Source organism: Equus przewalskii, chromosome 9 (genome assembly GCF_037783145.1).
Source record: "Equus przewalskii isolate Varuska chromosome 9, EquPr2, whole genome shotgun sequence".
Lineage (NCBI taxonomy): Eukaryota > Metazoa > Chordata > Mammalia > Perissodactyla > Equidae > Equus > Equus przewalskii.
Genome location: NC_091839.1, coordinates 69409685 through 69435252, shown reverse-complemented (window position 1 = coordinate 69435252; position 25568 = coordinate 69409685). Strand labels below are relative to the sequence as shown.

At 38.9% G+C, this 25568-nt stretch overlaps 1 protein-coding gene and 1 long non-coding RNA gene across 4 annotated transcripts in view; one reads left to right on the top strand and one right to left on the bottom strand.

Moving 5' to 3' along the window:
* Positions 1-12146, bottom strand: part of HSF2 (heat shock transcription factor 2) — a 33080-nt gene extending 20934 nt beyond the window's left edge. The window contains exon 1 of one of the 2 annotated variants that reach the window (XM_070556913.1): positions 11816-12146. In XM_070556913.1, the coding sequence (XP_070413014.1) occupies positions 11816-11908 (93 nt within the window). In that variant the 5' untranslated portion in view covers positions 11909-12146. The remainder of the gene's footprint in view (positions 1-11815) is intronic. The other variant, XM_070556912.1, reaches the window with a different exon arrangement.
* A 49-nt stretch (positions 12147-12195) lies between these two features.
* LOC103556557 (uncharacterized) overlaps positions 12196-25568 on the top strand; it is a 64586-nt gene continuing 51213 nt past the window's right edge. The window contains exons 1-2 of one of the 2 annotated variants that reach the window (XR_011522068.1): positions 12196-14106; positions 16881-16949. This is a non-coding gene — a long non-coding RNA (uncharacterized lncRNA). The remainder of the gene's footprint in view (positions 14107-16880; positions 16950-25568) is intronic. The other variant, XR_011522069.1, reaches the window with a different exon arrangement.

Sequence of the window (25568 nt, the reverse complement as noted above, 5' to 3'; positions counted from 1 at the left end):
ACAAAAGCAAAAATAGACAAATGGGGCTACCTCAAACTTTAAAACTTCTGTGCAAAGAATTCTATCAATAGAATGAAAAGGCAACCGATGAAACCAGAGAAAATATTTGCAAATTGCATATCTGATAAGAGGTTAATATCCGTAATATATAAAGAACTCCTACAACTCAACAAACAACCCAATTAGAAATGGGCAAAGACCCTGAATAGACGTTTTTCCAAAGAAGATATACAAATGGCCAATAAACACATGAAAAGATGCCTAACATCATTAATCATTAGAAAAATGAAAACCAAAACCACAATGAGATATCACTTCACACCCATTAGAGTGGTAATTATTTAAAAAAAACACAAAATAAACAGAAAGCAAGTGGTGGCGAGGACATGAAGAAACTGGAACGCTTGTGCACTGCTGGTGGGAAGGTAAAACAGTGCAGCTTCTGTGGCAAACAGTATAGTGGTTCCTCAAAAAGCTAAACACAGAACCACCATATGATCCTGCAATTAAACTTCTGTGTATATACCCAAAAGAATTGAAAGCAGGGACCCAAAAAGTTATTTGTACGCCCATGTTTATAGTAGCATTATTCACAATAGCCAAAAGGTGCAAGGAACCCAAATGTCCACTAACAGATGAATGGATAAACAAAATGTGGTATATGCATACAATGGAATATTATTCAGCCTTAAAAGGGAAGAAAATTCTGACACATGCTACAACATGGATGAACCTTGAAGACATTACGCTAAGTGAAACAAACGAGTCAAAAAAGGACAAATGCTGTATGATTCTACTTATATGAGGTATCTAGAATAGTCAAATTCATAAAGACAGAAAGTAGAATAGTTACCATGGGCTAGGAGGAGGAGGGAATTGGAAGTTATTATCTAATGAGTATGAAATTTCAGTTTGGGAAAATGAGAACATTCTGGAGATGGACGGTAGTAATAATTGCATAACAATGTGAACATACCTAATGCCACTGAACTATACTCAAAAATGGTTAAAATGGTTAATTTTAGGTTAGTATATTTTACCACCACAACAAAAATTTAAAATTAAAATGGAATAAAAGATTCCAATAGAAAACCATCAATAATCTAAAAATTTATTTTAAAACTACAGAAGATCTTTAAGAAAAAGCTACAGAGGAACAAATACAGTGTTGTAAAGCTGTCAATTCCCCCTAAATTCACCAATATATATTAAATTCTCTCTTAATTAAAAAAATAGGTTTTTGGAGATGAGGTGAGAAGATGTTAACACAACCAAATATTAGGTACTAAAGGTCATTTGTAAAAATAATTATGTAACAATAGGCAAGAAAATACTGAAAACAATGGGGAGAGAAGTGTTAACTCTATCCTATAAAGATGATAGAATTATAGTGTTTACAAAATTTGGTACTAAAGAAGAGATAGTCAACAGATGAATGGACAGACTAGAGGGGAGAGAAGCAGCAGCAAATCTATTTAAGAATTTAATAAGTAATAAGTAAGAATAGCATTCAAATCAGGGGGAAAATCAAGAGGGAAAAAGATTAGCTAATAAATTTTCCATCTGGAGGGAAAAAAACAAAGCTCAGTGCTAACTCATAAAAGCAGTGCTAACTCACTGCTATCTCACTCTTTACAACGACATCATAAACCCAGAAGCCACAGAGGTAAAAACTAATAGATTTATCCATGGAGACGGCTAGCTGCCTACCCTATCTCCAAAGGCCTCTAATTTCTTTTTTAATTCTATTTTTTAAAACTAAAATTGTATGTACTTAAGGTGTACAACATGATGATTTGATATATACAGAGTGAAATGACTACTGCATCAAGCTTACTAACATATCACCTACATTAAAGAAAGAAGCTTCTGCACAACAAAGGAAATAATCAACAAAATAAAAAGACAACCTAACGGAATGAGAGAAAATATTTACAAATAATCTATCTGATAAGGGAGTAATATCCAAAATACGTAAGGAACTCATACAACTCAACAGCAAAAAAAAAAACGCAACCCAATTAAAAAATGGGCAAAGGACCCAAATAGACATTTTTCCAAAGAAGACATACAAATGGCCAACAGGTATATGAATAGGTGCACAACATCACTAATCATCAGGAAAATGCAAATCAAAACCACAATGAGGTATCACCTCATACCTGCTAGGACGGCTATTACAAAAAAAATAATAAAAGACAAGCGTTGGTAAGGATGTAGAGAAAAGGGAAGCCTTGTACAGTGTTGGTTGGAATGTAAACTGGTACAGCCATTAAGGAAAACAGTATGAGGGTTCCTCAAAAAATTAAAAATAGAACTACCATACAATACAGCTACCTTTCTTCTAGGTATATATCCAAAGGAAATGAAATCAGTATCTTAAAGAGCTATCTTCATTCCAATGTTCACTGCAGCATTATTCATAACAGCCAAAATATGGAAACAAGCTCAGTGTCCATCAATGGGAGAATGGATAAAGAAAACGTATACACACACACACAATGGAACATTATTTAGCCTTAAAAAAGAAAGATCCTGCCATTTGCAACAACATGGATGATCCTTCAGTTTCTTACTAACAGAATCACAATTTTGTTTGATGCTGCAACCACACTTCTCAGTCCTCCTTACAAATAGAAATGGCCAAACAACACACTTGGCAAATACGATATAAGTAGAATGGATTGAGTGGGGCTTCCAGAAAAGCTTCTAAAAAAGGAAAGATTCAAAGTGTCAAACTCCTACATCCCATATCCCTGCTTGGAACTTGGAGGTAAAGGCTGGACTTCCAGCAACCACTAAGGTACAGGCACTAAGTATGGCTGAAAAGACCAGCAGATGATTGAGTTATCTTCAGACATAAGAGAAAAATACATCTCTATTTTGTTTAAGCCACTGTTTTTGGATTTCCATTACCTGTGCCTGAAGATAACCCTAACTGATGATAGAGTTATAAAATAAATACAATAAAGTTGAAAGATTAACATAAAAATATTTTAAACATTTATGACAAAGGTTAACCACATTAATTAAAAATTTCTAACGAATCAGTAAGATGAAAAACCCAATGTGAAATTTAGAAGAGGCCCGGTGTCACCCATAACTGAATGAACAGCAAAACAAATAACGATTTTTAACTTATTAGACTGGCAAAATTTTAAAAGAAGTTTGACAATAATCAGCATTGGTTATTAGGTAATAACTATTAAAGTTAAAAATGCATACATCTTTTTCTATCTTAAAGGGACTTTCCCTCCACCTTACTTTCCTCTGAATATATCCACTCCATTTCTCTTTTTCTTCACTGCAAAATTTAAACAAATACTTCGAAGCCCCACTTGCCAATCCAGGACCATCTACTGACTCTCACTAAAAACTGGTTTCAGCTTCCCTCCCTCTACTGTAGCTGTTTTTCCTACAATGTCAAATGCCAAATTCAATGCCTTCTTTTCAGTCCTGATCATCTTACATCTCTCTGTGGCACGTCATTTGGCACTACTGACAACCCCCTCCTTAAATGGTCTACTCTTTTGGCTTTGAAACTATACACTACTGGCGCTCTCATCTCTCATATTTCCTTTCCTTTCAATTGTCTTCTACCCATCAAGAGGTAGAGTGTTTTTTAGGTTTCTATCCTTTATCATGACACCTTTTACACTCTTAGGCAATCTCATTCACACCAGTATATCTAATCATTGACTTTATTATATATGACGATTATCACATCTACCTCTGCCTCTGCCCATCTTAAATTTCACACCTGAATTTTCAATTGCTAATATTTTTACACAATGTTCTTTAACTCACTATGTTCTCAACTTATTGTCTATTTCGAACTCATCTTCCCACTCTTTCAAAGTCAACTTTTTCCTATATCCTCCATCCTGGCATGCCCCTCACACCTGTAAATTATCCAATTAAGCATGACATCAAGAACAAAAAAAACATAAAACTCTCAATTTTAACAACTAGTAACTTAAAGGGGAAATATTAAAAACCATCTACTTTAAAAACAAGCAAAAGGAATCCCATGATCACTACTTTTATTTGACACCCTGAGGTCTCAGCCACTGCAAAAAAAAAAAAAAACGAAAGAAGGTATAAGGTTCTGAAAGGAAGAACAAAACCGTCATTCACAGATGCTGTGGATGTACATTTAGAAAACCGAAATCAGTAAAATGATTAGCTCACTGGTTTATTATCAATATACAAATGTTACTTGTATTTCTAATCACCAGCAACAGCTAGGAATGTATTTTTAACTAAAGGGCCCTACTTACAACATCTATAAGATACCTAGGAAGAAATCTAACAAAGATGTGCTAGACCGAATTGCAAAAAATTGTAAAACTTTATTAAACAACAAAATGAATTTAGAAATATGCCTTGTTCATGGAAATACTCAATATTGTAAAGATATCCATTTCTCTAATCTGATTTATAGTTTCAATGCAATTCCAATAAAAATCCCAATAGGTTTTCTTTTAATGGAACTTGATTTTAAAACATACATGGAGGACTAGGTTGCCCTCCCAAAAGCAAGACTTTTTATAAAGCTACAGTAATTAAGACACAAGATATGGGCAAAAGGATAAATTGTCCAATGGAAGAGAACAGAGGACCTAGAAACAAAACCACAATATCTATACATAATTTTGCTCTAAGACAGAGGTAGCAAAACATAACACTGGGGAAAGAAAAAACTATTCAATAAGGGACTAGGACAACTAAATATTTATATGGAAAACAATGAAATTGGATCCCTCATACTACACACAAAAATTAATTCCAGGTGAATTAAAGACTTAACATATGAAACGCAAACCCTTAAAACTTTCAGAAGAAAAGAAGAGAGAAAGCAAAGTATTCTTCTCTCCCCAGGGTAGGTGAGGGAAAATATCCTAAAGAAACAAAAAGCATAACCTACAAAAAAAGACTGATACGTCAAAATTATACTAAAATTAAGAACTTCTACTCATCAGAAGAAAGCAAAAAGATAAGCCACAAACTGGGAGAAGAAATAAGCAACCACAAATCCATAAAATGAATATACAGAAAATACAAGGAATTCCTACAAATAATAAAAGATAAACCACCTAATAGAAAAATGGTCAAACATTTCATAGAATAGGAAACACAAAGGACCAATATATATGAAAAGGTGTTTGAATTCATTAGGCATCAAGGAAATATAAATTAAGACCTCGATGAGGTGACACTTTACATCTACAAGATTGGTAAAAATTAATAATAATAATATCAAGTTTTCAAGAAGATGTGGATTAATGGAAAATCTTATGCATGGCTAATAGGAGTAGAAGCTAATATGATCTCTTTGGAAAACAATTTGATCTTGAGGTTGAACATTCCATACCTTATTTTCTAGCAATTCCACTCTACGACATGGGTATTATACACACACCCCACATACATACGTATACACCTTACAGAAATTTTTGCTTATATACGCCAGGAGAGGTGTACACGAATATTCATAACAGCATTTGACACAGTTGATTATCTTCTCTTTCTTGAACTATTTTCTTCCATTAACTTCTACGACCTCACTCCTTTGTTTTTCCTTTCTCACTGTTCCTTCTCAATCTCCTTTGCTGGCATTTTCTTGTCTTCACATCCTGTGAACATTGGAATACTGTATCTTTCAGTTCCTTCTATCTTCATTTGTTTCCCTGGATGACCTCATTCAGTCCCATGGCTTTACCACTCAGAAGCTCCAAACTCCACCCTGAACATCAAATCTTATATCCGAACCTCTTATTCAGCATTTCCATTTGGACTTCTTGGAGTGTACGAGTCATTCAGACTGTTCAGAAATACTCTTGTTCGACTTTCTAGCACTATACTTCCCCACCTCCTTTGAAATTAGGTGTGGCCATATGACTAACTGTGGTCAATGAAACGTAAGCAAAATAAAACAACTTTCAAATAATGCTAGTGAGCCATCTGTAATCTCAAAGTTAACGGCCTAACAGAATCCCCACCTGCATTTCTTTGAATCTTCCTCTATCTCAGCAAATGAATGGTACCATCATTTGCCCTGTTGCTCAGGCCAAATCTATGAGCCATTCTCTAGTTCTCTGTCCCTCCTCCAATACCAGCCAATTTATCAGTTGCCTTCAAAGTAGACATCCAATGCGACAACTTCTCACGATCTCCACTGTTACCACCCTACTCTCAGTCATACTATTTTTCAAAACCACAGTGGAAAACTGTGAGAGTCTTCTAACCATTCCCTCATTTCCAATGTCCTTACCACAGCCTTAAGGCCCTACACCAGCTGCTCCTGGCTACTTCTCTGACCTCACTCTCATGTTCTCTAAAAATACTCTAACCATGGGGGCCTTCTCCAATCACACAAACATGCCATGGTCAAGGCCTTTACACAGGCCATTCCCCTTTGTCTGGTCCATCCTTTCTAATCCTTCAGGTCTCTGCTCAAAAGTTACCTCCTGAGAGAGGCTTTCCTGATCACTCTACCTAAAATACCCACAAATCCCAGTCATTTTACATGCTCGTTACCAATTTATTGATCCAAATTCATTCTTCACTGTCTGCTCTGCAAACATGGAGCTGGGTCCCTTAAATGTCTTTTTCCAGCTGGCATGGTGTTAAGCTTTGTCAACAGAAGACACCAGAGAGAAATTACAACAGGGAAGGGGTTCTCCTTCCTGGTTCCAGCGTGTCATTGGTAGGCTCCTGCACTGCAGGCAGGTTCTCCAGTACCTGGCTCTTGCAGTGTATGGAGGTCAGCAGCACCCCAAGGCCATCAACTTCCCCTGGCATTCCCTCTCCCTTTGGAGGTTTCAAATCAGAGCATATCTGGCAAGACATCTCCCCATGAACAGCTTTCTAGGGTACTCTAGAGCAAGGGCTTCTTAAAGGGCTAGATATGGATAGTAAATATTTTTGGCCTGCAGATCATAAGGTTATAACACTGCCCTTGTACAAGGAAGCAGCTATAGACAACATGTAAATAGACTGAGCATGGTTATGTTCCAATTAAACTTTATTTACAAAACAGATGGCTGGCCCATGGGCCATAGTTTGCCAACCTCTGTCTTAGAGGGCCTATTTCCTGGCAAGTTCTAAAGGATGGATTTCCAATAAGCTCTACCAGTGTGGCACCAGTGACTTCTTTGCCATTCAGTGAAACACAGTCACACTCTCTCCAACAAGGTCAGGATCTCAGACTTGGGGGAAAATAGCTCTTACTTAAGCATTCTATCTTAGCCTTAGCACTGATGGCTGCTTCTTATAACCGCTATTCCTATATTCTTCAGAGTTTTCTTTACTTCAATTCCCCCAATATAGTTAGTAATTCTATTAAACTTTCCCTGTTCAAAATACCATGTCACTTTTGTTTCCCAACTGGATCCTAACTGATACACTCTCTCTTTACTCTGCTTTATTTTCCTTATGGTACTTATCACTAACTAAAATTATATTATTTGTATTTGCTTATTTTTTAATTATCAACATCCTTCACTAGAACATAAACTCTATGAAGGCAGCCACTTTGTTCACTAGTGAATTAATTCTTAGTACCTAGAACATTGTCTGGTCCTAAGAGATTCACCACAAATATTTGTGAGTGACTGAATAACTGAATCCCTGGTCACAGTGGACCAAATTATATTTTTAGAATTTCAACTCTTGGATTATATCAAATAAGGAGATGATTGCCTCTTGCTTATATCTGCACTCTCTCTCACAGACACACACACATACAACCCTCATTCACTCATATCATTCTGTGTCTCTTCTTATCAGTCTCCACTCTAAAAACTAGTAAATAACCTCTGAGTGCAAAAATTCCACCTTACTGCCATTTAAACCTGTGAGGCTCAAGTAATACAACACAGAACTCTCCCCGAACATTTTACAAGGGAGAGAAAACCATTACTGAGTGGGGTGGGAGAGATGGGTAGCTTCTTTTTAGGCCTTACCCATAAATGTTGGCAAGCTTCCAAAGAGTAGTAACAGTTGTTACTGCTCAAATTGGTACCCTTGGTTAAAAATATCCAAAATATTCTTACTTAATAATCTAATACTTCAGCCTTATTGTTTTAAAACATTTTTCAAAATAGAAATCTGTAATACTTTTTTTAAACACTCTATAACTTCTTAATGTTCACCAACCACTCCTTCCGAGCCTCTAGCTCATTCTTTCTTATGTATATAAATAAAAAATACTTGTCAATGAATCTTCCAACTTTTCTGTAGGCCTACCTAAGGTGGATTTTACCCCTTATTTTGCCACGCTTGTGGCCTTTCTTGTTTCCACTTGAGAATACTATAATTATGCAATGATTGCTGAGAAGTTCAAAATGACACCATAATATTAGCAAGTCCAAGGGCCTACTGCTCAAATTCATCCAAAACAGCTAGCAAACACTGAACAAATTCTTTTTTTGCCCCCTTTCCCTCCTATTTTCTGATTTGTCTCTGCTGATTGAAGAGGGAGAGGGAAGTCGAGAATGGCAAAAGGCAAAAAAGATGGAACAAATGAGTATGAGGTCTTCAGTGGAAATCACTTCTTGGTCTTCTCAAGCAATCTGAAGAACTCAGACAAAGGTAATAACACTGGCAAAACGATGACTTTCTAGTTCTTTCCTTCTTTTATACTGCTTCACTTCAACATACGCTGAGTATCAAATTTCAGCAACAGTAAAGGCTGTTCCTCACTATGAACGGTAAGAACTTCCATTCAACTTCCACAACCTCTTGTCCCTGAATATCAAGTTTCCCCAGTTGCTTCCAAGTTAAACCTGTGCCCTCTGTTTAGCACTCTGTTACATTTAAAACAGCTTTAGGTTGTCCGACAGTGCTGTCTTTGACCTTGATTCTTGCAATAGAATGCCTACCAAAGCCAAAATATCTATATAAAATTTTGAAGTTACAGGAAATGTAAAAACAAAAAAAGGAAGGAAAAAGAAACCTCCAAAGGGAGACTACGTGAAAAATATGAACAATACGTTTTAAAGACACTCTGGATCCAAAGACATTTCTATTATCTGAATCAGTAATACACTTAATTTGATTACTCAAAATATCATATTTCTATAATTAGATGAGAATGGGGATATTTCATTTTTCATTTTTGTCATATTACAAGTTTCAAGGAAAATTAAAGTTATATAAACTTCAGGAATATTGAGTCAGGCTTTTTCAAATGCAGTTGGTAAGAGATTTCTCCCCTTGCCTAACACTCAAGCTAAAGGAATAAATTATTTTCCACAAGTAAAAAAGAAAAAAACTGCATAAAAGATTGCCTGGTTTCCAAAACATCTGTTGCTTCTAAAAGGTCTTAATATTCACTTGATTGTATAAATGCTAAATTACCTCAACAGAAGTTCAGCAAAACAAGTTTGAAGGAAACCAGAGACAATCATAAATAGCAACTTTTAAAAGATGAGAGTAACTTATTTTGGTTTTTCCATCTAACATCATTGTTTAATTAAAGTTTTATCTTTCACTGTTAACAATTTTGGAAAAATCTGTGGAAGAATGAGACAGCTTTCCTAAGCAACTAAAGCTGAACCCTAGACAACATTAATCCAGAATTGTTCACTGATTTGTGGACAATTTGTGGAGGGCTAACATTTTGGCATAAAACTAAGTATCGTGCCAACTTGTATTAAGGGTAATGCTGTGGACAGAAGATTGATCTGGGAGGTCTAACATTTTGGCATAAAACAAAATATCGTGCCAACTTGTATTAAGGGTAATGCTGTGGACAGAAGATTGATCTGGGAGGTCAGAAATCTATGTTAGAGTCCCACCTGCAATAATGGCTGGCTTTGTAATTATGGGTAAGTAATCTAACCTGTAGAAGCCTCAAATCCTCACCCATATGAAAATGAAGCCAAGCTAGATGATCTTTAAGATTATTTTCAGGCATAATTCCATCTTCATCATTCCTACCACTTCCATTACATAGTCCAAGGATTTCACTGATTCATCAAACATTTATTAAGTATCTACCGGGTCCCTGACACAGACACTGTCCCTACCCTCACTGATTTTATATTTTATTTGTCCCATTATAATTAGAAAATGAGTTAAGACACAGGCTTAGACTTAATAATGGGATAAATAAGAAGGATTTTTAAGTGGTTGCTGTATTTGGCTTAGAAATCATAAAATGATGCATTTACGTATTAGTTTGAAACTCTCCACATTTGATACTACCCATAAAATAAGAATGTTATTAAAATATTTTGGCTAACGAGAATTTTTAGACCTGTCACTGACACAATACCCTTTAATTAACCAATTACCAATATATTTAGGTACCACTTGTAGGCAAGAAGGCCCATCCAAGCAAAAAGGTAAGATAAAGCCAGCTTGGGCTGGGGAGGAGACTCTCAATCCAATCTCTTAACACGAACACAAGGCTGAGTAACAGAGGCGTGTGCTGATCCATCCTTGTCAACTTATAATCCTTCTGACTGATGAAAAGCATGAGACATCTGTTTATTTTTAAGTGTACCCTGGTGGCTGGCTTCCTGATTTTCACCTTTCTTTGTACGACTGTACAGAACTCATCAAATGCTTAATACACACCATCCAGCTGATGATACTGACCTTCAAGAAAATTAAGTCCTAGAAGGGAACTAAAAAAATCAGCAAATGACAGATAAAACAGAATACGGTGTTACAGTCGTCAAAACTTTATGTACTCAATATGGTGCTCCCCGTCAGAAGGAAATAATAAAACCGAGACTTCCCATAACAGGCAAAGAACAGAAAAGAAAGGGAGAACGAGGGGAGATAACATTCAGTCAGCTCTGAACAGGTGCCAGGCACTGTGCAGGTAGTTTTGCCTTCCTCATCTCCAGACCTCTAAATAAGAAAACAGCCCAAACAGGCCACCATCTACGGTAAGAGAAACCCACTCTCCTTCACCAAATGATTCCCACAGCCTAAGAGGGTATTCCAACGCAAACGCGCCATTTATGTAACAACCATTCTGCTTAGGATTTTAGTGTTTGGAACTAGAAGGGGTCCTGGATCACCTGGGCAACCCATGCATCTCATGGACGATGAAACTCAGGGCACAGGAGGAGCCTGACTAAGGTCATCTCCGTTTAGTGGCAGAGTTGGGATCAAACCAATAATCACGGCATCCATAGCCCACTCTGCTGGCAACTGTTTAGCGAATCATCTCAGCTCCTCACTAAGTTACTGAACACCTGTCTCAGCACTTGGGTGAAAATCATCATAAAAATCCGTTTATACAAATGGCTCGGAATCTCTAAAGAAGAATGTCCCATTTCCTAGGGGAGATTTGCAAACCTATCGATCAGCGGCTTCGGACCGTGCGCCCACTCCCCCGACGCTCTCCTCACAAAGACCCCGGGGGCAGAGCGGCGCGTGTCCGTCTCCGCGAGCAGCCTCGGGGCGCCGGGGTCAAGATTTCCTCGGATGAAGCCCCGAGGGGAAGAGGCGGCCCGGGCCGCCCGTGCCCTCGGCCCCTCGGCGCCCGCGAGCTGGAGGATGAGTGTGCAGGAACGTGGCTCCGCGCCGCCGGGCCGGTTCCGAAGGCCGCCCGGGCCGGACCGTTACGGGGCCTCCCGGGCCGCGGGCCCCGCGCGGCCACCCCTCCCCCACCGCGGCCTGAGCCGGGCGCCGGCCGCCCCCCGCGGCTGCCCGCGCCCCCGAGCCCTGGACCCGCGCCGCGGGCCTCGCAGCCGGCGTCGCGCCGCAGGCCGCGGGAGACAAGCCCGCGGGAGAGCGCGAGGGAGGCGGCGGTTAGTCAGGGGCTTCGGAGGCCGCCGCGCCCGCGGCGTACCTGGCTCCAGGTGATGAACTCGTTGGTGTGGGCCTCCTCCACCAGCGTCCACAGCTTACTGAGGAAAGCCGGCACGTTCGAACTCTGCTTCATTGTTAGCGCGGCGCGGAGAGTCCAAATTCTACACCCGAACGCGGCGGCGGTAGCGGCGGCGGCGGCAGCTGCTCCCCGAGAACGCCCACCACGCAGGCGCAGCAGCTGCCGGGCCCCGCCCCCCAGCCCCGCCAGGCGCGCAGCGAGGCGGGGAGGCCGGGCGGCCGCACATGACGGACAAGTCGCCGCGCTCGGCCCGTGCGCGCTGGTCCCGCGCCGGTCCCGCTCTCGGCCAATCCCAGACGCGTATCGCGAGACAGAGAAAAGCGATTGGATGCTGCCGACGTGGAGGGGGTGGGAGCAGAAGGGGGCTCTGCCTTCTCATTCGCCTTTGATCTAGGCCCTCACTGTAGCGGACCTTGGGCTTAGGGGCCGTGTTTAGGTGTTTCACGTGGAAACCGCTTTGGGTTCCTGGGCTGTGGCTGGGAGGCTGCAGAAAGTCGTCAGGGGCCTTTGAGTCATAAGGTTGGCAGGCAAAGTGTGGTTTGCGCAGGTCAGGAGGAAGGAGTATAATAATTCACATGGGCGGGGGGGGAGCGGCTTTCGAGCATGATGTGCTAGGCCCCAAATTGAAACTGTCTTAAAAATACTCAACCTTGTCCTTAAATTTTCATTAGGAGAAAATGGTCCCTTTAAAATACGCTTATCAAAGAGAGGAATTAAATAAGAACTCACTCTTTACTAAGCAGTGCTACTGTGAACCAGAAACTGTAATAGGCACCTTACATGGTGTTTCTAATTCAACAACCATTGAACGCCCACTATATGCCCAGCATAAAAAGAAATACTCACTTATGCTATTTTAATCCGTTAAAATAATTGTTCCTGCATGTAGTTTACAGGTATATTCTTTTCTTTTAATGACCTAGAACATATTTTATTTTTTTTGGTGAGGAAAATTGACCCTGAGCTAACATCTGTTGCTTATCTTCCTCTTTTTTTTTTCCCCCAAAGCCCTGTAATGCATAATTGTATATCCTAGTTGTAGGTTCTTCTGGTTGTTCTAGTTCTTCTGTGTGGGACACTGCCTCGGCATGGCTTGATGAGCAGTGCTAGGTCTGCGCCCAGGATATGAACCCATGAACCCTGGGCTACAAAAGTGGAGCGTGGGAACTTAACCACTGGGCCACAGCCCAGCCCCCTTCAGGTGTATTCTTGTTTGCCGGAGATAGTTTAGTATAGTGGAAAAAAGTATTGGACGAGGAGTCAGCATATCTGAGTTTAGACCCAGCTTCTAGGACACTTTCGTGGATATTAAATTACTCTGGTACTGTGTAATTTAGAGCAATCCCTTAATCTGTCGGTGCCAATCTTCCCCTTCTCCTCACTGGGAATAAGAATTTCTCTCTTTTCACCATGTAAGATAACATTGATAAAGTAAGGTGAAAATACTTTGAAAATGGAAACAATTGTACAAATTAAACGTGTATTTTTTGCATAAGTCAGCATATGAATATAAGAATTTACAAATGAGTCATAGATAATAACACTATAAATTTCAACATAAGATTTGTTTACTTCCTGAGTACATGCGAAGTAATACATTTAAAAATAAAATACATACAATTTCCAATGATTATATACTCATTGAATACTGACTTTGTGTTTAGCAATGTTCGGTTTGCTCAAGCAAAATCAGATGTATGGCAGGATAAATCTGATAAAGGAACTAATATTTGATGAGCATTTATATATGCCCAGCGCTTTGCTTATATCATCTCATCTAATTTTCACAACAACTCTATGAAGTACATCTTGTTACCCCATTTTTCCAGTGAAGATTCTGAGGCTCAAAAGTGAGTTAATTGACCTACATCACAGCTAGTAAATGAGAGAGGGTATTTACACCAAGGCTTTATTGAGCTTAAAAGCCTGAGCTCTTGGCATTGTATGATGATGGCACCCTCTTGATGCTGAAGATGCTTATAATCTAACTTAAGAAACAAGATGAACACAATGATCAGCAATCATTAATATTAAAAAAGCTGAATTAATGGCATAAAGCAAGTGCTAGAAAAGTTTAGAAAGACAGAGTTAAGTGAGTTAAGGCAGTAAGGGAAGACTTCGTGAAGGAAGGGGACCTTAAGTCGGTTCTTGAAGTACAAAAATGCATTTGGATAGCGGAAAGGGAGACAACACTGGGCGAAGATACAGAGGCTAACGAGCAGGGCTGTCTGTGGAGATGGACCACTCAGGAGGTAAGTGTCTGAGGGGGAAATGTGGCCTACTTTCTTAGCGTTGTATCATTTTCATCTGAAAAAATAAAAGTGGTTGAATACAAGCAGGAGCTTCTCTTTGGGCATTCGACCTGTACATTTGTAGGCCAGTGCTCATTTGGGCCCTCTGCTTGATTTAACGCTGTGCTGTCAATGTCTTGAAATTCTTAATTTTTGAACAAGGGACCCTGCCTTTCATTTTGCCCTGGGCTGCTCAAATTATGTAGCTGGTCTGCTTCCAATATATTGCATCTTATAGGCCAGTGGTTCTCAAACTTAGGCGTGCATCCAAATCGGAGAGCGGAGACTGTGAAAAAACAAGTGAACAAGGATGACTTATCAGGTAGTATTTATAATACTCATGAGGCCAGCTAAGGAGCTAAGTTATTAACCAGTTAACCTGGTGATGGCACCAGGAATAGATGATGTGTCTAAAATCAAATGGCTGAGGTTGGAACTGAAACTGTGTCTTTTGTAGTCTGAAACATATGCTTTTTTCCTTTATACCAGTGTGTCTTAAACTTTAGCCTGATTCAGAATCAACTGGAAGACGTCTGAAAAAACGGATTGCTGCTTCTCCCCCAACTCCACTCAGTAGGTCTTAGGTTCAGGCTAAGTATTTGTTTTTCAAACAAGTTGCCAGGTGATGCAGATGCTGCTGGCCCTGGGACCACACTTTGAGAACCACTCTTATAAAGGAAAAATTAGTCAATAACGTGTGCAGAGTTGTTATTACTCATCCTTCACCCCTTAATAAAAATCCAGATGTCCCAGGAATAATTAAACTACTGTTTTCTTTTTCTGTGAACTTAATCCTTAATATTTATTGTAATTAATAAACTTTTTGAAAACTTTAAGTACCAAGCAGAGATGTTTTTGGGGAAGAGAAAATCATTATTGGCTCATTTGCACTTATTTATAAAACTGAGAAGGGAAGAAAACAAATCAAGCTAATTCACAATTATTTGCCACCTATGATATCCCACAAATATCAGAAGAAACAGATTTGAGCCAGTGTCAACAATTTTGAAATGTTCACAATATTAGAGGATAAAATGTCAGTTTCTTAAAATGAATTGCCCACTGTTGGCTCCAAATAAAAATAGCTGGAATATTTCCATGGCTCACTTGCAGCCTGGAGGGTAAGATTTAGAGGATTTAGAATAACATTAGAAAATATGAGCGACCCAGGCCTCTGCCTAGGAAATAGAAAACCATATTGTGGAGCACTTTGATGCTTCAAAGAGTCTGATTCATACTATACAAATTGTATCTAATCAATCGTGCAAAACTAGTGGGGAATCAGCAGTGCAACCAGAACTAGCTTTTAAAGATTATTTTCAAGGATAGGGTGACTGAAGCCAAAGGTGAACTGCATAGAGATTTCCATCTGCATTCCTATCTGGACCAAGTGTTGACTTCCCTACATTTTGAAATGACCTAGGGGGCCTTAGCCGAATTACTTGACACCTCCAAGTCCTAGATCCTTATATATAAAATGCGAGTGAAAATGCCTGTTATACTCACTTCGCGGAGTATTTGAAGATCAGATAAATTGCTTTTTCCTCTAGCCCATCCTCACGATCTTTACAGGTATCTTTCTAGAATACAGATCTGCAAAGGTCACTTCCTGACTGGAAACCATTCAATGGCTTCCCATAATTTTCAGAATAAACCTAAATCCTATAAGATGGCATAAAATTCCTACTGTGATCTAATTACACCTCCATTTCAGTCACTGTCTACCACTCTTCACAAAAACCTTACCCCTAGCCATACTCAATTGCTTGTAGTTACCTTACTGGGCATTCATACCTCTGCTGTTTCACAAGCTGTTGCCTCTGCATGGAGGGCCCTTCTTCTTCCCCATTATCTAGCAAGTTCCTCCTTAATCTTCAAGGTCAAGTACAATTCCATATAGAAGTCCCCTCTTTTGTGAAACCTTCCCTGGAGACCTTTATTACAGTACTTATTACATCATATTGTAATTATTTATTTACACGTGTTTTTTTCATACTAGACTATGAAACCCCTTCAACATAAAGACTATGTCCTAATTACATTCATGCTCATCCACAATGGCCATCATAGTACCTGGTACACATTAGACTCTTGATAAATATTTGTTAAATTAATCAATGAATACATGAACAGATGAGTGCTAACCATCCATTTAGTCTTCCATGACCTCCAAATTTGGATTAGTTCTTGCTCCCCTACGCTCCTATATGGAACTTGACCCTCATGGTATTTACCGTGCTGCTGTTGCTCATTTACTTCTCAGCAACCCATATTAGCCTGGCAGATTGTGCTTGCATTGTTCATTCTTGTATCCCTAGCAGCAAATGCAGTGCTAATAATAGAGGAACTACTCAATAAATATTTGTAGAATGAATTATTTTAGTTTTTGAAACCCTTTAGATAAAATGCACTCTAGCTAATAATAAGGAAACTCCTTACAATTTGTTAAGTCTCAGTTCATATAAATTTTTTAGTTTATAAGAGAAGAAAGTGAAGAGGAGGAGAGCTTAAGCATAGCTCAAATGAGAAGCATGTGATTAAGGGGCTATGAGTAGAGTGAATATTAGAAACCAGACAATAATGGAATGTCATAGAGTCCCAGGCTTGATGTTATTTGTCTTTGAAACAAAGGACCTTTGGTGACAGTGGCAAAATGCTTAAAAGACCCTGTAGTAGGCTTTTGAATAAGTAGAGAGCTAGAAGAATGTGAAAGTTAATTTCTTAAAATTTTCTAGGTCAAAGAAGAACCTTCTTTTTTCTAAGGCTACAACTTGTGTGCAAAAGGCGCTGGCTGGAGGAGATTTGTAAGTAGGAAATGTGTTAGTACCACTTGTAATGGGCTTGGGCTGGGACTGCTCTACATGAAGCTTCCATTGTATGGCAAATTTGCTAGAATCCGACCAGTCACCCAACAAGGGTGGCTATCAAGTCTAGGTTTGTGCAGGACTTTCCCGTTTTAGAACTGAAAGATCCATGCCTCAGATACTACCTCAGCCCAAGGCAAATCAGGATGGTTGGTCACCCTAACTCCAGCCTCCTCCAGTTATTGATGTTGGACAGAAAGTAGGAACTCACCAAGATAAGCCAGGTGACTTGTATAGCAGCTAGTGCAGATGAGGGATCTAAAACTTTAATGCTGTTCTTAGCCTTTCTGTAAGCAGGGTGGAGGTACTCTTTCACAGGCACCCTAACAGCTGAGCTGATAATAGAAGGAATCTATGCACCGCACAAATCAATATCCTGGTGGAGGCCCAGGCCCATGCAGAGAGAAGTTGATAAGAAAGAAAACTCAAGTCCAGAAAGTTTAAAAGGACTGGAAACATTAGAAAAATATAGATTAGCAACATGGCCTGTGATATAAGCCTTCCATTATTTTCACTAGAATAGCATCAGGCTGGGGCCCTGGTTTCTGTTTCCCTGGAATTGGTCTTGCTCCAAGTGGAGGTGGTGGCCTATCAAGATAGAGGTGTTTGGACTTCATCTTTTTAGATAGTGGGATCATTTTATTCAAATCATTTGATGGTAGAGAGCTGAGCCCCCTCAAAGAATAAATGAGCTGGGTTATATGGCTTGAGTACAGAAATCTACCCATACCTTCAATACAAGATTAAACTGGAGGAATCGGCTTCAGTGAGGAGGCAGCCACTTCACAGATGTGTGCCATGATCTGAGAGGTGTGTAGGGAGAGGTGGCAATGCTTGGAACGCTCCTAATGTCTTTAAAGTTTGGCCAAGTACTACGAGCAGCTGCAGGGACCAGCTGGAAGGGGCGATGTCCTTTCTAGTCTGGGTCCTCACTGTGTGGTTCCTACAGCGGAGATAAATAGAGGCATTTTAGAATGGAATCAATGACTTCTGACCTTTCAGAGAAAAGTCTGACATTGTTTGAATCAAGGACTTGCAAGAACGTATTAAAAAGCTGCTAATTAATGGCACAACTGTTGATTTATAAAGCCCTTATACATATGGTGATTGTTACATTTGCTCTATTTTACTTTAAAATACTGCTATTTAAACAGTGGTACAGAGTGTGGTAGTTCATTGCAATTTACACCCCAGGGGCAGTTAGTTAACATTTGAAATACTCTAATTAGGAATGGTTAGTTAGCATTTGAAAGACTAGGAGTGGTTAGTTAGCATTTGAAAGACTAATCGAAAGCCTACTCTTTGAAGGCTCTATCTTAATTCTTTTTTTTAATCAACATCAGAAGTTTTATTAATTAGGATAATGGAAGTGAAAGTGATTTTTTCTTTGTGAAGTGAATGAAGTTTAGGATATGTGTATTGACTAGAAACAGTGTTTTGGCTTTCCCGACTCTTGACTAAACTGGGCATCGAGATATCTTGAGATAGTAGCCTATGCCCTTCTGTAGGTGCCCTAACCTCAGGATTCTCCTAAGTCCTGTCTTCAAAGCGCTTTCCAGGCCTGTGCAGGAGGTTTGGGTAGCCTGGGCCAAAAGTAAAAATGGAGGCCCACATATGTATTTTAGACGTTTAAAGATCACAAATCAAGTTAACAAACTGTTAAATAAAATATGTTCTATTTTCCTACCTTGACATATGCATCTTCATAATAACAACTGTGAAAGATATATATATAGCTATAGTTTTTATCAGACACTAAATTAGTAAAATATCCAAGAAGACCAAATTTAATTATCATTGCCTGGTGTTCTATTGACTGGGAGGTGGTGTTTTAGATGACTAATAAAATATATATATATATAATTCATAAGTCATTATATAGTTTATTCTACAAAATTGTTTTGTCTTGCATTTATTTCAGTAAAATCATTAGTTAGGTTGTTATCAAGATTTTCACTTAATCTGTGTTCTATTCATGGCAATGATCAAAGTATTAAAGATATAATTGTCTTCAAAGCACAGTTGTATTTAAAATCCAAATTTGAATGCATTTTATAAAATGTTACTTAAAATAAATGAAAAAATTAGTTATATTAATATATTTTAAATTATAAAACATTAAGAATTATGTAATAAAATTCAAAATTAAATATAAATTGTAATAAATACACTTCAAATTTTAAATGCTTCCATCTTTTGACTATGCTGAATAATGCTGCTATGAACATCGCTGTATATGAATAATTTTGTCCATTTTGCTATTCTCGCTTGACAATGCAGGATGGAAATTCTTTCAAGTCATCTGGCATAGCTATAATTTATTTCTTTTAGCGACTCTTTGGTATTTCGTAGTGTGTGTGCAACACAATATTTTCAGACATTCTATTACTTACTAGTGAGCATCCACTTTGTTTCAAGGCTTTTATTTATTTATTTATTTATTTATTTCATTCTGAAAGATACTGCAAAAAAATGCTTAAACATAAGTCCTCAAATGCTTTTCTCTCTCCAGATTAGTGAATTCGCATTGTCGTGTATAATTTGCATGGTAAATCTATACTTCCCATTATTGTACTGGTATATGAAAAGCGAGTCATGCTGATTAGAACGCCCCACATCTGAGCTGACAGAATGCTATTGTATATGTACCCAACCCCATGACGCTCCTAGCAACCAGAAGTGTCAACATCATCCTTCTATGGCACAGCAAATGTTTAAGCTGGAAAGAGAAGAATCTAATATTTGGTGCTCAGAACAGTTTTGAGTATTAGATATAAATGATTCTTTATTCTTTGGTATTTCCATAACATATTAATGCAGAGCCAGGAGACTGTAGATTTTATTACTTGTGACTTGCAGGCACTGGTGGCTGAGGATATATTCCATGTTGCTTCTGGACCTATTTAGTTCTGGTTTACTTTTCTCTGGATTAAACTTGTAATTGTCAGTAATTATCTCTTCCAGTCTTACTCAGCTGTGCGAAAAGAGGAAAGAAAAGGAACTAGTGTTTATGGAGATATTTATTGAAATTGAGACCCAGAGAGGTTTGATCACATTCTCATAGATTCACAACCAGGATGATGTATATTTAGCGTTTTGATTCAAAAATTTTTCACTTTAAAGCCAGTGTCTTTCCACCGCTTTGTTTAGGATTTACCCTCTGAGGACTTCAAAGGAATCTGAACCAAACCCGATACTCAAGTCTCTTATCCAGTGTGCCTGGAGTGAGTATGTGGCATTCCTGATCCACAGTGGCAGCCTTCCCTTTTGACTCTCTTTACTCCTCTGGACCCTGTAATTGGGATGCAGTCATGATTTTCTGGTTTGCATTCTAATTCCCATGCTAGGTCCAGAACCCTGCCTTGAATACCCACCCATTTAGCTGGACTTCTCCCTTAGTTCTTATCCAGGGTTGGCCACAGGCCAGGTAAGCCCTTTAGAGGGCAATTAACAAGACTATTATAATAAGTATAAGTTTTTTTTTTTTTTTTTTTTTTTTTTTTTTGCTGAGGAAGATTAGCCCTGAGCTAACACCTGTTGCCAGTCTTCCTCCACTTTATGTGTGGGTTGCTGCCACAGCATGGCTAACAAGTGGGGTAGGTATGCTCCCGGGATCTGAACCTGAGAACCCAGGCTGCCAAAGCAGAGCATGCCAAACTCAACCACTATGCCATGGGGCCGGTGCCTGATGCTTTTTGAAAATATCAAAATCTGCGATAAACAACAACAAAAAAACTCAACCAAACAAACTAAAATATGCTTTGGTTCTCCTGCTTTGCCTAGTGCTTAGTTAGGGGATTGGGTATTCCAGGCTGAGTTTTGCTTCAATCAGATAGGTCACTGAGATCTTGATGCTAGGTGTTGTGGACTGGATTGTGTCCTCTTGAAATTTATCTGTTGAAATTCTAACTCCCGGGACCTCAGAATGTGACTGGAGATAGGGCCCTTAAAGAGGTAATTGATGAGGCCAGATGGATGGGCCCTAATCCAATATGACTGGTGTCCTTATAAGAAGAAGAGATTAGGACACAGACAACACACAGACCAAGGGATGAGTGTGTGAGGACATAGAGAGAGGGCAGCCCTCTGCAACCCAAAGAGAGAGGCCTTAGAAGAAACTAAAGCTGCTGACACATTGATCTTGGACCTCTAGCCTCCAGAACTGTGAGAACATAAATTTCTCTTGGTTAAGACACCAGACTGTGATGTTTTGTTATGGAGACTTAGCAAACTGACTCCCTAGGTGAGCATTGCAGTAGTCCCGCGATTCCTTGGCTTCCCTTTCTGGGTATGAGTACCAGCCCAGGCAGGGAAGAAGTTCACTGTACACAGCAAATGTTATGATCAGAGCTGCTGGACATCCACTCCTGGCTGGCCTGTAGCCAGGATCCTTCTGCCCTGGTTCTACCTGTTCACTCTTCCTCCCTTGCACCCTGGCATTAGCCCTGCAGCTGAAACTACTAATGTCTTCTCTGCAGGAGGTCTGTGACCTTCCACTACACCAAAACTTCAGGTCATCCAAGAAGTTAAGCCACTCTGCATATTAAAGCAACTTTAATCAAAATATCTACTAACCTAGTTGATTTATAATGATGGTATAAACTAATAAACACATTTTTAATAGCTATTAATATTTTCATCTTAATAATCAAAAGTGAATGATGAGCTATTAAGGCCTTATTCTAAGCCTAGGAGAATTAAAGTTTACTCTGTGATTTTTGTCATTAACTAGAAAAGGTTTAATGAATACACAATACTTGATACATAACAAGAGAAAAAAATTGACCATTGATATTTTGGATATAGGCAAACCATTTTTTGCCTTTGCTAGCCTCCCGTTTTGAAATTATCCTTTAACAAGTCATTGTATGGCTTTAGACTATTTATATTTTATGCTACTTTTTGTTATTGATGGTGAGGAAGATTGTCCCTGAGCTAACATCTGTTACCAATATTCCTCCTTCCCCCCGCCAAAGCCCCAGTACATAGTTCCATATCCTAGTTGTAGGCCATTCTAGCTCTTCCCTGTGGGATGGGATCCCATTTGGGATGCCACCTCAGCAAGGCCTGATGAGCAGTGTGTAGGTCTACACCCAGGATCTGAACTTGTGAACACCGGGCCACCAAAGCAAAGTGCGCAGACTCAACCACTCGGCCATGGGGCCAGCCCCTAGGCTATTCATTTTTAACTCCAAATATACATCAAAACATGTTACTCCTATGCTCAAAATTCTGCATGAGCCAGCCCTGATGGCCTAGTGGTTAAAGTTCAGTGTGTTCTGCTTTGGCGGCCTGGGTTGCTTCCCCAAGTGTGGAACCACACCACTCACCTGTCAGTAGCCATGCTGTGGTGGTGGCTCACATAGAAAAACTAGAAGGACCTACAACTAGAATATACAACTATGGACTATGTACTGGGGCTTTGGGAGGAAAAAAAAAAGGAAGATTGGCAACAGATGTTAGCTCAGGGCAAATCTTTCCCAGAAAAAACAAACAAACAAACAAATTAATGCAGGATATGAAAAAAAAATACTCTGCAAAGTCTCCCCATCTCCCTCCAAGTAAAAGCCAATGAGCACTCATTTCCAAGCTCATCTTTTACTGCTCTCATCTTTCCAGACCTACTGGATTCCTTATTGTCCCTCAAACAAGTCAGGAACACTTTGCCTAAGGGCCTTTGAACTGACAGCTTCCTCTGCCCAGAATGCAGTTTCCCTGGATACTCTCAAAGCTCCCTCCCTCCTCTCTTCTAAGGCTTTGCCCAAATGCCCTCTTTTCTATGAGGCCCATCCTGACCAGACTATTTGTGATTCTCACCACTACCCCTCCATACATCTCTAATCCCTTTTTACTTTTACAGCAAGGGCAAGGATTTTTGTTTTTTCACTGATGTATCTCAAGGTTCTAGGAGAGTGCTTGGCACATTACAGGTGCTCCATAAATATTTGTTGAAAAATAAATAAATGAGTGAATGAGAGGAACAGCTTTTTAGGTAACACTCTACCAGCTAAGTTAACACCCAGAGCTGGCTAAAGGACCTGGCAGGATCTATTTAGTGATGTATTAACTCTACTCCAAGTTAGCAAAGAAATGGCCCACTCTTGGGGTCAAGAAATAATTTAGGCTGATTCTTAAAAACATCGAATAAAAATCAAAGTACTTTATTGTTATTATGAACTTTGCTCCCTCTGTAAACACTTGTCCAAGATTTTCCATGCCACCTGTAAAAAAAAGCATTAGTTTCACCTTTGAAAAATTTCAATATTGATATGTTTTGGGACTTTACCATACATATGCAGAATCCCAACCTTTTAAATCAGTCAATTTTTGATATTTGATCGTTCCTGCTAGCTTTCCTTGGATGACTCTAGAAATACACATTTTTACTTTTTATTCTCACTTTGTTTGTATTTCCATAATTGTTCTGCCAATGTGACATACCCATTTGATCCAAAAATGAAAATTATCTCTCCGATTTCTCTTCCTTATGTCAGTGGGAGATGTTATGGAAGAAAGAGCACATACTTGGAGTTTGGTAGACACGGAGTTGAACCCTAGCTCTGCCATTACTTATGACAGTGTGACCTCTCTGAGCCTCACTCATTTTCAAAATCTCTTAAGGTTGTGAAAATTTAATTAAATAGTGAATTCACTGTAATTCATGTAATATGTATGTAATAGTAGTTGTATGATAAATGTTCCCTGATACTGTCGAATAACCCTGAAACAGTAAAATACTGTATTTATTTGAGCAGTTCTTCTCAGGTATTTCTGAGCTTATTTATACTTTTCGCTTTCCACTAATGAATGTGCAAGCTTACCTTTCATACCAAGCACTTATTTGCTTCTAAGATATGGAATGCATTGACTGGTTCAGCTACTGTTTCTTTGAGTGCCTATTAGATGTCTTCAATCATGTGGGTTCCACAGATGAATCAAACAAGTATACAATATTTTGTAGTACCTGCCAAAAGGAACTTATGCTCTAATGAAGACGCAAAATGAAAATACACAAAATATTTAGAGAATATTTAAATATTAACTGGGTAACACTGACTGGGTGTACAGTGAAATAAAAGATCAGAGTGAATTGGAGAGGTTAAAAAAAGCTTCATGGAAAGAGTACAGAGTATTTGAATTGGCCTCAACCCTTAATAGAACAAAATGCCAAGAATAAGAAACATCTTTACCACACTCGCTATGTTCCAGGAACAGTTATAAGTACTTTACATTTATTAACACAGTTAATTCTCACCAAACCCCTGTGAATTAAGTACTATTTTTATCCCATTTTACAAGAGAAGAAAGAGGCAAAGAAAGGATGAGGATTAGTTATTGTGATATTCCGTCTTCCCCACCGTGTCTACAGAAAGGCGGAAGAGGTTTACTGAAAGGCAGAGTCTGTTGTGAATACTGCAGAGGGACCATCCTTATTGTCTGACAAAGAATGTCCAAAATTCCCAGTTATTCTTCCACAAGCACCCTGTGCTTTAGCACGATTAAACCACCCCCCTTTCATCTCATGTTATTATTCATCTTCTCTCCATTTACACTCATTGATGTCTTCCCATCCCTCAAGATTCCTCACAGAGGCTGGCTCCTTACAAACAGTGTTCACGAATCACATATCCCCAGAGATAAATATTATATTTTTCCATCAGTACAGATATTATAGTGCCTTGATATTTATTTGCATCTATTTCTTATTGTATTATGAGCAACATTTTTATCTTCCTCATTCATTCCTTATTGCTACCCCCAACCCTGGTGCCTGGTACATGTCTTACATACTCTAGGCTTGCATTAAGCACTTATAAATAAGCAACTTAGTGAACGCAGCTCTTCCCACTTCACAGAAGTGGGAAAAAGGTAGCTTTTTCAATAAATGTGAAAAAAGAAAAAGAAAAAGAAAATTTTTGAAATGATGGCTAAGATTGTAGAAGGGAAACATAGATAGAAGAAAAAACAGATGAATGAGGAAAAAAGGAAGAAATTATTAAAAATAAATTAAACAGCAATAAAAAACAGGATTTGAAATAAAATGTGATTGGAATAAGATAAAATAAAAGAAGGAACAAATAGCAGACATTTGGAGAAAAGGAGTTGTGGAAATGAAAAAAGTAAAGTACAAAGGAAAGAAAATATGTTAAAAAAGAAGTGAGAAAAACACGATACAATAGGGAAGAGAGAGCGAATAGGAATTTAAAAATCCTCATTTGTGGGAAAAAGTGTGTGACTGGGCCACTTTAACAAGTCCTTCTGAATAGAGGTCGTGAGTGAGATGATTCGTTTTGGCTTAACTCTCCACCCCGAGGTAGAAAGGCTTCGTGTAAGGAGCCCAGACTCTGCACTGATTTATGATACTCATAACGGGAATCGTGGAGGTGCCGAGATGCAGTATTTGAAAACGGTGTTCCCAAAATATGTTGAAAATAATTGATGCTAAGATCTTTTCCTAATTCTATTTGCCCAAGAAGTAATATTTGGCAAGAATGGGCTCCAGTAAGGACAATTTGACATTTTCATACTACTTTTGAGAATGAAGGCTTTCCCAATCAT